The 14,655-nt window shown below is 40.0% G+C and overlaps 1 protein-coding gene across 2 annotated transcripts in view; it reads right to left on the bottom strand.

The window, feature by feature from the left end:
* Positions 1–14,655, bottom strand: part of LOC121520296 (ephrin type-B receptor 1-B) — a 233,456-nt gene that overhangs the window by 28,316 nt on the left and 190,485 nt on the right. The window contains exons 8-12 of one of the 2 annotated variants that reach the window (XM_041803668.1): positions 14,391–14,499; positions 12,156–12,220; positions 4,017–4,205; positions 1,939–2,186; positions 522–737 (exon numbers count right to left, since the gene is read on the bottom strand). In XM_041803668.1, coding sequence (XP_041659602.1) covers positions 522–737; positions 1,939–2,186; positions 4,017–4,205; positions 12,156–12,220; positions 14,391–14,499 — 827 coding nt within the window. The remainder of the gene's footprint in view (positions 1–521; positions 738–1,938; positions 2,187–4,016; positions 4,206–12,155; positions 12,221–14,390; positions 14,500–14,655) is intronic. The other variant, XM_041803669.1, reaches the window with a different exon arrangement.

Raw genomic sequence — 14,655 nt, 5'->3', positions numbered from 1 at the left:
GAAGAGGAGAGGCTGAAATGAACTAACGATGGCTGCTAATAATTACAGATCTGTAGTGTGGAGGAGTTAATGAGGAGCCAAAGCCTCCCATGATGCCCCAGTAATAATGAATGAGGAGTGAGAGAGAAGAGGAAAGGAGGGAGAGAGAGAGAGAGATGGGGGGGGGGGCTGTCAGTTTGAGAGGCCGCAATGCCCTTTGGTTCCCCTGCACTCTGGGCATGTCAACGAGAGAGGAGCCTTCCCAGAGGAGGCTTGTCTCTGCACTAATGAAGATGTGACAGACCCTTCGGTCCGTGACTTGCAGAGTATGGGAAAGAGGAGGAAGGGGGAAGGAGAAAGACAGCTCATATAAAATGAAAGGCACTGACAATGTGAAAGGTTTCTCATACCTTCAAAAGAAATGTGACAGCCTCAGATAAAAGCACAACTGACAAGATGGACAGGTAATGATTTTAGGGTGTTTGCGTTGCCATTAGCCAACAGAACCAAACGACAAAAGCATGAATGATGCAGGAACTCACCAGGGAGCTGGTGTAGCTTGGATCAGAGGTGTCCTCCTGCAGGTAGCGTGACAGGCCGAAGTCGGACACTTTGCACACCAGGTTGCTGTTGACCAGGATGTTCCGTGCAGCCAGGTCACGGTGGACATAGTTCATTTCTGAGAGGTATTTCATTCCGGCTGAGATCCCACGCATCATCCCGACCAATTGGATCACCGTGAACTGGCCATCATTTTGCTAGAGGGCACAAAAAACACAAAAACAGCAGTTGGAGTATCCTCTTGTTGCACTAAGAATAGCTTGGTGTTAGAAGTTTTCCAGCAACTCAGGATTCCGAGCCTGTATGTGCCTATTTTAAATATTCACCACTTGAATCTGATTCTGTCTTAGAAAAAAATCAGTGTAGAATATATTAGATGTCTTTTCTTATTATATGATGTAGATACAAAAAGCATGAAGTTCTTTATATCTAATAAATTCTGCATACACCTGAATAAAAGGCTTTCCATTATATATACCCTGCTGTAGTTTAGAGGCTTATGTACACTCAGAGAGACTTTTTAAGGTTAAAGCTACCTCCAGTAGCTGGTTATCATGGTCATGTCATTATGGTTTTAATCCTTCTTAAATTCTTTGATTTATGTTACATCATTACATTAAAACGGTTCAACATGCTGAGCTCTTCTCTTTCAAATCCTCCAAATGTCTAGAGGAAACACTTGTAAAAGACAAGAAAAATGGATTCCTGAAGCCAATCTTGTTCATTGAAGGTGCTGAAGGCATTGTTCCATTCGGACATGTAGGCAAACATCTCTTTAGCATCCATGCATGGTGCCCCAAACCCCTCTGTGATGCTCTGAAGAGCAAGCTTTGAACCCCCGAAACACAGTAACAAACAAGAGGGTAAAGGAGATCGATGGAAACACAAGTCGGATGTGGCGGTTAGCAAAGCCAACTTCAAAGAGCCCCTTTAAACCCACCCTAGATCAAAGTGGAATAGAACACCAATCCATGAGATTGAAGGAGGAAAAAAGCAAGTTGAATATTGATTAAGCTGTATGTCCGCTCAATCCTGACTATAAAAGAAAGAGTGAGGAGTCCATTAATAGCTCCAGGCTTTAAAATAGAAATTAAAGTCTGATAGGGTTGGCTAATGGAAATTTCAAATTATGAATGATTGAAATCTTGTTCATTGTCATGGCATATATTCTCTATTAGCAGAAGATAGCTTTAGAAGGCTTATTCTAATTTGAATTAGAAGGAATCCTAAGCATGAATGCCTTTTCTGGCTCTGTTCGACATTTCATTCCCAATAAGCTCCTTAGTTTCCAAGTGAAAGGTTTCTATTCAACTTGTGAACATGACTTTTGATCACCCTTTGTAAATGTCTACAACTTTCATGACATAGTACTTGTATGCATTCATAAAGACCACTCACCCTGAGGAAGGAGTCCAGGGCGCCATTCTCCATAAACTCCGTGACAATCATGACCGGGCGACTCTTTGTTACAACGCCTTCCAGACGAATTATATTTGGGTGGTCAAACTGGCCCATGATGGATGCTTCAGACAGGAAGTCCCGCCTCTGTTTATCCACGTAGCCCGCCTTTAGCGTCTTGATGGCAACGTAGATCTCCCTCTTACCAGGCAGCTTCAGACGACCCTTGTAAACCTCACCAAATTCACCTAAAAGTGAAAGATGCTGTCAAAAAAAACTGTCCTTTGTCTGATCAAAAAGGGATTAGACAAAAGATTAGTGTAGCTGATGAGACCTAAAGCCATTCATTTATCAAGCTTATTGGCATCCAATGTCCCAGGGTGGAAATATTACCCAAAGTGCTGGTATAAATCTTAATTTAGTCCATATTAAGCCCGCTGAGTGCTGTCCAATACTTCTCTAGTGTTGCTCCTTCATGATATCCTTAACAGCATGGCTCCTCTGACTCACAATATTCATTTATCCTAAAAGCCTGCCAAGTGGCTTCATACTCCCCAAAGCTAGGTCAAACAGGCAAGCACTATCTGTTAAATATCTGGAACCTGTTTGATTAATTATCACCACCTAGGCGTCCTGCAGAGGCACCACACAGAGAAATCAACAAAAACGAAATTCTTTAATTAGACAGTCCCCTTGCACCCCCCCCCCATCTCTTGTCACTTCCTCACACCTTGCTTGCTGAGCTACTCCAGGTCCAGCTTCTTTGACAGGAGTGCTTTAACCTCTGTGTTAAGAAACACATATGGTAACAGCAGACTCTAAGGACTTCAAAAATAAATGTGTCCAGTCCCAAGGGGCACTCATGTTGGGGCACACATGGACATTCTAAGCTCAGGCTATTTTTGCTTCCAGTTGCGTCAATTTGCATCAAAGCAATTTTTCATCTTTACATGTCATTTGTCATTACTTTTTAAGCACTCATGGGTCTGGCTACAAGCTATACTGTGTATCAGAATTACTAACTACCCTTCAGTCAGGCTGCCGCCTTAGATGCTCTGGTGGATGCTTCCTGGTTGTTCCAAAGTTGAGACTTAAAACTAAAGGTGATAGGGCATTTTGCATCAGGGGCCCACGACTTTGGAACAACCTGCCCGAGAGGATAAGAATGCAGAATAAGTGACATCTTTTGAATCACACCTCATGAAGTCTAGCTTATAATGTTTTGGTTTCATATATAGGTTAGGTTTTTCACCAGATTCTTTTACCTTGAGTGTTCTCTTGTTGCCTTATGTTGTTTTGACATCTTTGTTTCTTATATGTGTACTGCAGCTTTGTTTTATTCTGCATGTCAAAGCACTTTGTAAATCCTTGCTTTTAAAGCGCTATACAAATGAAATTTTTACTATTAAGATAATTAGATTGTAGAAAGTATAAGACAAGGCTTGAGAGATGTCAGCCATTTGGTTACTGAGGGAAGCTGTTGAAGCTGATCTACACCATATCAAAATACTGTCTAAGACTAACTTTCAGTCAACCTAGAAACACACAAAGAAGTGGAGCTGAGGCAGGTCTTAAGCCTCCTGACCTATGATTGCAAGCTTGCTACAATGTGCTAGCCTGCTTTTTTCAATCCATTTCTACTATTTCAAGCTGGAGTGGGAACTGTGAAGCATGCACAAAACACCTAGGCCAAAATACAGAATACATTGAGGTGACTTAACAATACACAGAAATCATTCCAAAACAAGAAAATAATCCAAAAAGTAGAGGTACATATAAAGGGAACTTGCAAGGTAGAACATGTTAAAGCAACAATAAGAAATCTGAAAACATAGAAGCACAGGGAATAGGCCACATAGCTTTGGTTGTTTTTTAATGCCATCAGGTCCCCAGGTAGCTGGCCTAAATGCAGCTAGTGCACTTGACATGGGCCCTTGACATGTTCCCATCATGCATGGATATCAAAAGGTCGAGGGTTTCTCAAACAGACTCAGGTTAAGTTTGCACACATCGCTAAACTTACATCAACAACAAACAGACACCAAGAAATAGACACAGATTGTTCTATTTTCCCATACCTGCACCAATGACCTCCTCGATCTTGACGGTAGAGACATCAATCTCCTTGGCGAATTCTCGTACGGCCTCATTTGGGTCTTCGTAGGTAAAGGGGTCGATGTAGATCTTCATCCCAGGGGAGCCTGAGAAGTGGGTCGGGCAGCCCAGTGGGGAGGGGCAGTTAGACATGTCGGCTCGCAAAGAGAGTTCTAGAACAACCAAAGTGCTAAATGAGCTTTAGAGAAGACACTGATCTCTTTGTTTTAACTAATGTCCACTTAGAACAACTGCCCTTTAAGTCAGCATTACCTCTTAATCACTATGAGATCTGAACAATCTAACATGACTATTACTCCATCTCCTTGATGGACTTCCCTCCTTTATGGTTTCAGTAACCGCATAAGTTGTGAGTAGAACGAAAGACAAAATGGTTGTCTGATGATTCAGTACTTGCAAGGAGGGAAAAGACCAGAAAAAAAACAGAGTGAAAGATGATGGGTAGGGGGAGGGGTTGGGGTTTATAGAAAGAGTAAATGTAGACAGATTTTTTTTACCCTTTTATCCCTTACCCCAGCAGTCTCTGCTCTTTGATAGTAGTAGAACCAATTTCCCTGCAGCCCCTTCCCTATAGGAGCTCATAAAGAGATAAAACCACCGCACTATCAACCAGCTCTTTATGCCACTCTGCAATAGGTGAGCTCAGTTCACAGAGTGGGGATGTGTGCAAATGGAAGCTGAATTTCCTGTCGACAGGCTGGGAGGTGGGGATGAATGAAGAGAAATACTTGTAAACAAATTCAATACGCGTTGCCACATGACGGACATTGCAGACGTCAAATCATTACTTCTACGGCAGTACTCTCTTTTACAGCTGTTAAATCAAACCTCAGCAGCCATGATTGGAATAAAACCATCTCCATCAAGTCAATTTGCGCCAGCTCATTTGCATAAGCCACATAGAGAGAGGCTGAGGTCTCAAGGGATGGGAGCAGGATAAGGTCTGGTCTTGGAGGGATCAAGGTGACTCACCTCGCTCTTGACTAAAAGCTGATTCTAGTTAGCGCTCTAATTGCCTTGAACCCTTCCTGTGTGAATGTAATTGCTCATTAGAGATTCCATACAGATTGGATTCCAGTTAATCCATCAGAGGGTTTGCAGCTTAGCATTCCATAAAGTCTGTTTTATTTACAAATGTCGCCAAGCTGCTCGCTCAGCAACACCACTGGGTGGGACTTCAAATCTCAGCAGGAAGTCAGATACACAGGAACTAACATGCGCTAAAAATCCCAGACCAGAGTGCACACACTATGTGGAGCCATTAGCTTCTAATACACAGTCCTGAGCTCACTTTCATGTATAATTTAAAATCCAAACAGTTTATCCCCCTCTCTCTCCCTGTTGTACAGCCATCCCTGGTTAACTGGACTTTTCTTTTTATGGCGTGTGGAAAAAAAAATAGATCCATGCTTTAATATTTCACTGGTCCTTCATCTCAGTGTATGAAGCAGATGTGTCCGAATGGTAGCTCTATTTTCATCCAGCATTTACAACGAGCCTGTTGGAAGTGAATGCATGTCTTATGGGGACTCTTGGGCATTTAACACATTTGCCTAATTAAAGCAATATAAAAATGATGAAGTAGTTTATTTACTGGATTGAAATTAAAAATCTCAACAAACTCCCTACACTAGCACCACTTATATAACATTGTTACCCAGCAATACATTTACAGTTAGGGCACTTCAATAACCATGTTATTTTCACTAATATCAGGAATTTACTCAGCTATTAGTCTGTCTGATCATTTCCCCAGTGGCCCCAGTGCACCCACAAATCACGTGTATGGCAGTAATGCTTGCATTTCTCTAGTATAATTCAATTACTGGTCCTATATTACAGGATTTACACATTGACAGCAGAAAAAGAAGTTAGTTAGTTAGTGAATGAAGCAGGAGCTTCATAAATGCTCATCTTTTTAAGTTAAAGGAACTCTTTCATATTAAAGCCATTAGTCAGTCATTAGCCAAGGACACATCATTTTTTTCTGATTGCTTTTAGCTGACAAGATTTGTAATTTAGCAATTCCAGTGTACAGTAATTATATGTTTTATTTTATTAGCTACTTTGAGAAAATGAACATCAACAGATGCCAAACTCTGTACCCCTTTAGTGAACACATTCCCATTTCATGTCGGTCCAAGAAGCACTCTAATCTATTCTGTGGTGCTGTGAATATAATGAGTGGAGTTTACTTCCTAAACACAAAGTAATTATCCATCGTTTGATGTCAGAAAATCGTTTGTCAGACTCGGCGCGCCTTATTAGTATGGAAATCACATAAGGGATCTTAAATTTGTGTGGAATGAGCAGTCACATTTGTATTGGTGTTGGTTTGGGGTTGACAGGCCTTCTCTAAGACCTCATTTGAAGAGAGATAAAATTGTGATCAGCTAATAAGGATTTGACCTCTACAGATGCTTACCAAATGTCTTCATATCCCTAGTTAATCACCAAATATGTTTTCAGTATTTGACAGTAGGAAAAATAAACCATCAAATAAAAACACTAAGGTTCACAAGCATGTCTATTTTGTTATGCTTATTTGTTTTAATTTTAGGTCTTTTCTAAACCTTTCTTCTTAGAGCCATTTCAAGTCATTCTTGACCTTTCTGGTGGTACTGTCGGCTCTTATTTTGGTTGTTAACCACTACCTTGAACCTTTTTCTCGGGACATTTGAGATCAGTTTTGGGCCTTTTTGGTGACCATTTCTGGTCTTATTTTTGGACAGTTTAAGTATGACTAGGCATCTCGGATCTTTATGGGGACTTTTTAATCTTTTCGAGAGTTAATTAAGGTAAATTTTGGTCCTCTTTGGTGATTATTTTGGGACTTTAAAGGGCTGATGTGAACCTTTTTTAGGGATTTTGGCTTGGTGTTGGCCCTCTCCAGTTTTTTTTATTTTGGGTCTTTCTGGCAAATCCGATCTGTAAGGAGGGCCATATGAACTTTTTTCCTGGGCCTTTTAAGATTAATTTGCACCCTCTTTGGTGGTCAATTTGAGGTTTATTTTGGGGCAGTTTGGATCTTTTTGACAACTTGGGTTTTTAAAGAGCAAATTTGAACCTCTGTGTGGGTCATTTAAGGATATTTATCCAGCCCTCAACTGACAAAAAAGTGACTCTGCTTATCCTTAAACTTACACTATATAGACAAAAGTATTTTGCATTACATCAGCAGGGACTGTAATGACATTTTATTTATTGACATTTACTTTGATATCAATGTATCTTCCCCTTTGAAGCTATGACAGCTTCCACTCTTTTTGGAAGGGCTTTTGACAATATCTTGGAGTGTTTCTGTGGAAATGTGTGCCCACTCATTCTGTTAAGCATTTATGAGGTAAAGCACTGATGTTGGACGAGAAGGCCCGGCTTTTAATCTCCGTTCCAGTTCATCCCAAAGGTGCTAGATGGAGTTGAGGTCAGGGCTCTGCCATAGCAGTCATTGACCCCGCTTTATGATTTTGAACTGTCTTCCATGTCAGGGCTGAGTTGTTGTTGTTCCTAAACACATCCACTTTCAAACAATATTACTTATAGTTCACTGTCAAATACCCAGCAGGAATAGTAGTCACTAAGTAGTATATTCCTCAAGTTGCTACAGCGTACTTGGGTACAACCTGAAGGTGATGCACGCCCAGGTCTATCACATGACTGGGGGCCAGGTCTGAGTTGCTGTTGTTCCTAAATGCTACTGCTTTCTAACAATATCACTGATAGTTGACTGTGGGATACCCAGCAGGAATTACATATCATGAATTGTCTTATTACAAAGTTAGCATTCGTCAAAGTACCACACTTGAAGTCACTGAGCTCTTCAAAACAACTTTTTTTGTATCACAAATGTTTGCAAATGGAGACTGCATGGACAGGTGTTTGATTTTATACACCTGTGGCATATATAATCAGCAACAATACGTAGAGCCGGCCCAGGGCATAAGTGACATAAGTGGCTGCTCAGGGGCCCCGTCGCAACCAGGGGGCCCCCAAGAGAGGGGAATGTTCACAAGCAGTTCAAGAGCAAACTATAGTGAAATCAGCCAAGCTATGAAGGGGATTGAGGTGCTGGGAGTAAAAGTCAGGAAGAAACAGTGCCCCACCTCAGATTCAGTACTTTAAGTCAATGTTTTACAACAGGGGATTCATATAACGCTGTTTTAGGCTGTTTCTCAAGTCTGTTCATTAAAACGAATGTAACGTAATGTTCTTGAATGCACCACACAATAGTCAAACAGCGTCTCTCCACTGGAGCAGTGTTACAGGCATGCTAAACACTGACTAGAGTCTCGTTAAACTCGTGGTTTTATCAAGTTTCTGTTACCAAAGTACTCCACATACAGTTCTGTCTCTTCTTAGCGGGATGCTGAGCTGTGTAGGGTCTAAGTGTTTTTTGTACGGATGGGAGCAGGGACATAAAGTGGATAGAAGTTAGCAGGCTCATCGTCATGCTCCCATGCACACATAGAGTAATGACGTGACTTTATAGATCTGTAGCCAATTATTTTTGTGTTTAATGAAGAAAACAAAGCTTGCCTCAAGCCAGTAGTCTATGTGTAATATCTGACTATAGGACGGGATTTCATGTTAATGTTGATCATTAAAGAGCTGTAAAGTAAATGCTTATTATATAAAACAAGCTGACTGTTACTGTAATAGGGTTTATGGTTGAGGTTAAAAGCGTGTAAAATAAATCCTTCTAGCCTCCTGCATTGTTTCATGGCTCTAAATCCTTCTAAAATGTGATGTTTCAGAAAGACATTAGTTGTATATGTGCAGATTATCTAGCATTGACTGCATCAGTAACAGTGAAACTTCGCTTAGGGCCCCAAGTAAGCTTGGACCGGCCCTGACAGTACCTAGAATAAAGCTTTTAAAACCCATTCTAAATCAGTGAGAATACCAGATGCTGAAGCTCAAGCAATTGAAGCTGAAATGACAAACAGGGTTTTAACATTAACGATTTTATGTTGTGTTGGTGGGAATATTCAGCGAAGCGTTAGGGCGTACAGAAAACATACAGTCCCTGGGCATGTTGGTCTGTTAATTAACTAATGTCGACAAGCTGCTGATATAAGGAAAGGGAAGAAAACAGAGACAATTTTAAATAGGACTGGAGTTACAAACTGATGTGGCCAATTACAACCAAAAATTACAATAACAGTGTAAGCCACACAAGCAATACTTGATCCATTGGTGGCAAAGATGTGTGTCTGTTCACACGTTCCAATCTGCTTGTCACGACATCCCACCCAGTGTTTGGTATTAATGTTTTTTGAGGTCTGATTTTCATAAAACATGGCTGCTCACATGCACTACTGAGTTTACAGCATGAGCAGCATCCCTCTTGATGCCTGTCACATCAGGTGGGCTGGAAATGACAGACATCACCTGACGTGTGTGGCAACAGCTTGAACAGAAGCACATTTTTGGATATTCACTCAAAACAATTGGCTATGCTGAGCGTTTTAATTGTTGCGTTGAATCTTGTAATTACAAATCTGCCAGTCAATTTTTGACAGAATAGAAGAAAACAATGAATGTGGGTTTGGGGATTACTTCACAAGTGTTGGCGGTTTGAAGGTTGAAGAAATAAACCTATAAATAGGATCCTTAATCAGCTTTTGATTTCCTCTTCAATTCAAATTGCTTATTTGATGATTAAGGCTGCAAGCGTGTCTGATCTTTTGTTTATTCTCAACACTAGTGTTAATTGCGTTTGTTTTTCCCAAAGATAGCCTGTGACAAAAGTGACTCCTCTGCTCACAGTGGTTTTTTAATGAGCCTCTAGCTGCCACAGTCTGAGCTGTGACACAAAGTCACTGTGTTGAAACGCTTTGCTGTGTCAGGCTCAACAAAACTCTATCCCCTCGAGTGAGCCCCCTTTTCAGACTGCCAGGTCGGCAGTACATCGAGGCTTTCATTCGAGGTACAATCTCACACACACACCCTTTTGTGTGCATGTGTGTGAGCGCTGGAAGTTTTGTGTGTCCCTCCAGGCTCCTTTCCTTCATCAGCCGGTGGCAGGGTGCTGCTTAAAACATGGCTCAATCACAGATATTGACCCTAGAGATGACTGTCAGTCAGTGTCATTATGTAAAGGAGGAAAAATGTCATTTACATCCACAAATGCCTGCCACCTCGGGTAATTTCTCTTGTGCCATACTGGCATTCATGAATACATTTTGAATGAGTATGCACTGTAAATACATGTCATATATACTCTATAATTGAGGGCATGTCAGTAAAAAGGGGGCTGGACAAAGGAGAAAATTGAGGTGCGGCAAACAGCAATAGAATAGAATGACTCAGAATCACATCTCCCATGGGGAACACATCTATTGACGTCAAATCATGACTCCTTTAAACAGATGGACATATTTTGAACATTTGCAAAGAGATGAACAATACCATTTTGACAATATGACTGTTTAAATGAACTTGTGGTGTTTCCTATGGAGCTCGAGTATGGTGATACATGTCATATTAATATATAAGGCCATAATATATGTGCATATGTTATCCAGTTTTTATGCATTTACGTAGATTGGATGTTGAAGGGGATGCTAAATAGACTATGAAAGCAATAATCTATCAACATAGCTTAATCTGCATGCTTTGCAAACTCACGCTCAGATCCCCCCCCACAACCACTCTTCTTTGGCCCTAACTGTATATCCCCACATACATGTGGATATTTCTACATCTCTGAGTTATTCCCAATTTTATTCCTAATGCCGGAGTAAAGTTTTGTTTTGGATATATAACAGCGGTTAGCCACATTGGGGGTCCTATTCTTTGTGACTAATATGACTCCTTATCAGGGGTGTAAGGGTATTTGTAGCCATTATGAACCATCATGGTGTGGTTAATGCAGTCGCATGACAAATGGGTCTGAACAGAGAAAAAAAGACACATGACAGTATATACGCGGTAGTCTGCTAGGTAGCAAAAATGCTCACAACCGTTTTCTAACCACAACTCAACAACTAACAATGAACAGGAAGAAGTAGGAACAACAAAACACTCAAAGAAAAAAGTTAGTTTTAGTAGGTGAACCATGGAACCCCTACTTCTTAGATCTAATCTATTACTTATTGCTGATCAAAAACTGATTTGTTCTATTTCTTTCAGTGAACAGCACTGGCCAATCATAATCAAGCGACCACTTTGAATGACACATATGTCGCTGCTATTGGGGAAAAAAAAAAAACCTTGTATCACTATTTTTCATCAACTTAATCTCAAAGCCATAGAAGGTGTCAAAAACATGTGGACTATGATAAATCAGTGTTAAATTAATGGAAAAAAGGGTTTTTTCCATTCCCTGAAAAGTAGTGTTCTTTGAGATATGAAGTTTTGGCAGGACACCTTCAATATAGAAAGTTGCTGTGCTACTTAAAAGTAGCTATGCACCTGATCTTAAAATAATCCATCATCTATTATTTTTTTTGAGGATGTTATGTCTTTATTTGAAGGACAGGACAATGGATATGCCAGAAATTTCAGAGGGAGTGTGGAGAGATGCAACAGATCTGAAATCAAAAGGCCACTGCCACCCAAAATGGAAAATTTCTATTAAGAGGATTAACAATAGAAATTACAGTACTGTGCATAACTTTTATGCATATTTGGGCTAAAAATGAAGGCTGCATTAAAGCGTAGATGTAGTGAGTAAGCCACCTGAAGAAACAGAGGGATAAAAAGAACTAGAAAAAGTGACTGTAAAAGAACCTGAGACTGAATCACAAAAGAAGAGAGGAGAAAAGACAAAATAAGGTTTTGATAACTGTTTGGTTCTGGTAATTATTCTTTTTTTTTACCACATCTGTTTAGAAGTGGATGAAATTTGTAGTAGGAGTGTTAGGAAGAACACTGTCCTTTAAATGGGCATATTGGCGTGGGATTTACTATTGGATTCATCCTGAACCATAAGAAGTCAGTTAAGGAATATTAGAGCTAAAATGCATGAAAAAGCATAACAGTTGCTTAAATCTAATAAACTGGTTAAAAATAGTAAATTAACAGACAAATATGAAAACAGCACCACCAACTGCACCTACAAAAGCTTGCAGGGGCAGTCAGTGTCATGATGGACTCACCTCTTCCTGTGCTGTAATGTTGCAACTTGTCACTGTAAACAGCCTCCTTGCTGTACGCCCTTTTCCTGAAGAAGCAATGAATAATGAGGGAAAAGAGAGAGCGACAGCAGAGAGAGAGAGAGAGAGAGAGAGAGAGAGAGAGAGAGAGAGAGAGAGAGCAATGACAGGATGAAAGGAAGTGTAAACGAGGCCTTATTACAGTTCATCTCTGTGTATAGCCTGACTATGACGTGGCTGAAATTGAATCAGTTGCAGAGGGTTAGCAATGGCAAATGAAGTTTATGAAAATGAGCTGATTTTTAATTAGACCTTGATAGGATCTCTCTGCTTTTCATGTGTCTCCTCTGCCTCAGCATCAAAAGAGCCTGGCCTGTTTGATGAACACTTTACTTGCTCAAAGTTGCAAGCGGAGCAGCAGAAAATTCTACTTTCATACTCCCAAAGCAAAGATGGAAAGGAATGTGACAATGTGACAAACTGCTGGCAGATTAAATGTGCTTGACTTGACCAAGTTAATAGGTCAAAATAGTACTTTTCGAGCTGCTAATGGAGAAAATAAGGGAATTTTGCTATACAGTGCCTCTAAAAAGTATTCACCCCTTGGATGATATACCCTTTTATAGATTTTAGAAATAAAGTACGGTCAATATAATTTGGCTTTTTTTTTCGACAATTTTAAATATCAAACTATCAAAAGACAGATCACTACAAAGTAATGTCAATAAATGTAAATACACTGTAAAAGAAATGACTGCATAAGTATTCAACCCCTTCAAGTTAGTATTTAGTAGATGTACAGTGCTTAACAAATTTATCAGACCACCTGTCATATTTGTCTCAGAGACCATCCAGCATCATGAAGTGCTTTAATGCGGACTCTTTCATTTTCAGTGAGCTCTCCACATTTTACCATTTTGAACAGGAATGAGGAATTTCAAACTGAATTCACCTTTTTATACCCAAATTTGAGCCGGCTCACTGGGCTTCTCTGAGAAGTCAAAAATTAATCAAGCATAACATTCAACCACTAAAACTAAATTTTCTGTTCAGGAATGCAAGTAAATGAGTATAATTTGACATATTAATCAAGAAATAATAGTGTGCTTTACTATTTTGTCATTTCTTTTGTAAATCAGTAAATTTGAAAATTTTGGATAACAATAATATTTATATTTTAGCATTAAAAATATCTTCGACATATTGGTGTACCATTGCAGAAACATTAAAAAAGATTTTGGTAATTACCAATGCTGTTAATTTAGGACAGCTGTGGCATAAACCTTACTTTGGGTGGTGGTCTAATAAATTTGTTCAGCACTGTACATTTGGCTGCAATCACAGCATGGAGTCTGTGTGGATAGATCTCAATCAGGTTTGCACATCTGGACACTGCGATTTTAATCTATTTTTTGTTGCAAAACTGCTCTAAGCTCTGTCAGGTTGCATGGAGATCAACTGTGGACAGCCCATTTCAAGTTCAGCCACAAATTCTCTATTGGATTGAGGCCTGGTTGTATTTAAACCATTTCTGTGTAGCTTTTGCTGGATGTTTCAGGTCATTGTCTTGCTGAAAAATAAATCTTCACCCAAGCCATAACTTCTCTTGCAGAATAAATAAGCTTAACCTCCAGGATTTTCCTATATTTTCCCCATTCATTTTGCCCTCTACCTTTGCACGCCTTCCAGGACAGGCTGCTGAGAAACATTCCCACAGCATGATGCTGCCACCACCTTGCCTCACAGCGGGAATGGTGTGTTTGTGTTGATGTACAGTGTTTGGTGTCTGTCAAACATAGCGGGGTGAATACTTTCACTGTATTTTACCGCTGACTGATTATCCTAACAGCATGTGGATGTGGCTGTGTCTTATTACCATTCAGTAATAAAGTTATTGTATACAGCCAGGTTCAGAATTTTTTTAGATTTTCAAACTATTATGTTATGCAAATCATTCCTCCTGCAGCCTTTTGATATAACTGTTGACAGTAATTAGCATTAAGGTAGCATGCTGTCCTAATGTATTGGAGAAAACTATTTTGATATGATGTTATGCCCCCCTTATATTTGCTATATGCACTCAGGCAGCTGTGTTTTCACTTCAGTGGCAAAGTAGGCTATATTTGTTTCTATTTTCCAAGTTTGGAGCCTGAAAGGAAGCTAAATTACTTTTTAATTTCTGGAGAAGTGTATCAGAAAATGAAAATAATTGGTACAGACAGAGAGAATTATGATTACCTGCTGCATACGATGGAGATGGCAACAAGAGAAACAATAAAGACCACTCCTGCGGCCGCTGACCCCGCAATCAGAGGAAGCTGCTCCCTCAGCTCTGACTTGAAGTCATCTGTGTTACAAAAAGAGAAAGTCAGACACACAGACAGATAAAGAAGGACAGATATTGTGAGCAGCTTAGGTGGGGCTTAAGTAGCGTGACTGTGTTTGTTTTGTGCTGTTGTGAGTTTAGAAAGTAAAGGGAGTGTTAGGGGAAGAAGAAGTAGAG

The sequence above is a fragment of the Cheilinus undulatus genome, linkage group 13 (assembly GCF_018320785.1).
Source record: "Cheilinus undulatus linkage group 13, ASM1832078v1, whole genome shotgun sequence".
NCBI lineage: Eukaryota > Metazoa > Chordata > Actinopteri > Labriformes > Labridae > Cheilinus > Cheilinus undulatus.
This window is presented reverse-complemented; position numbering and strand designations above follow the sequence as displayed.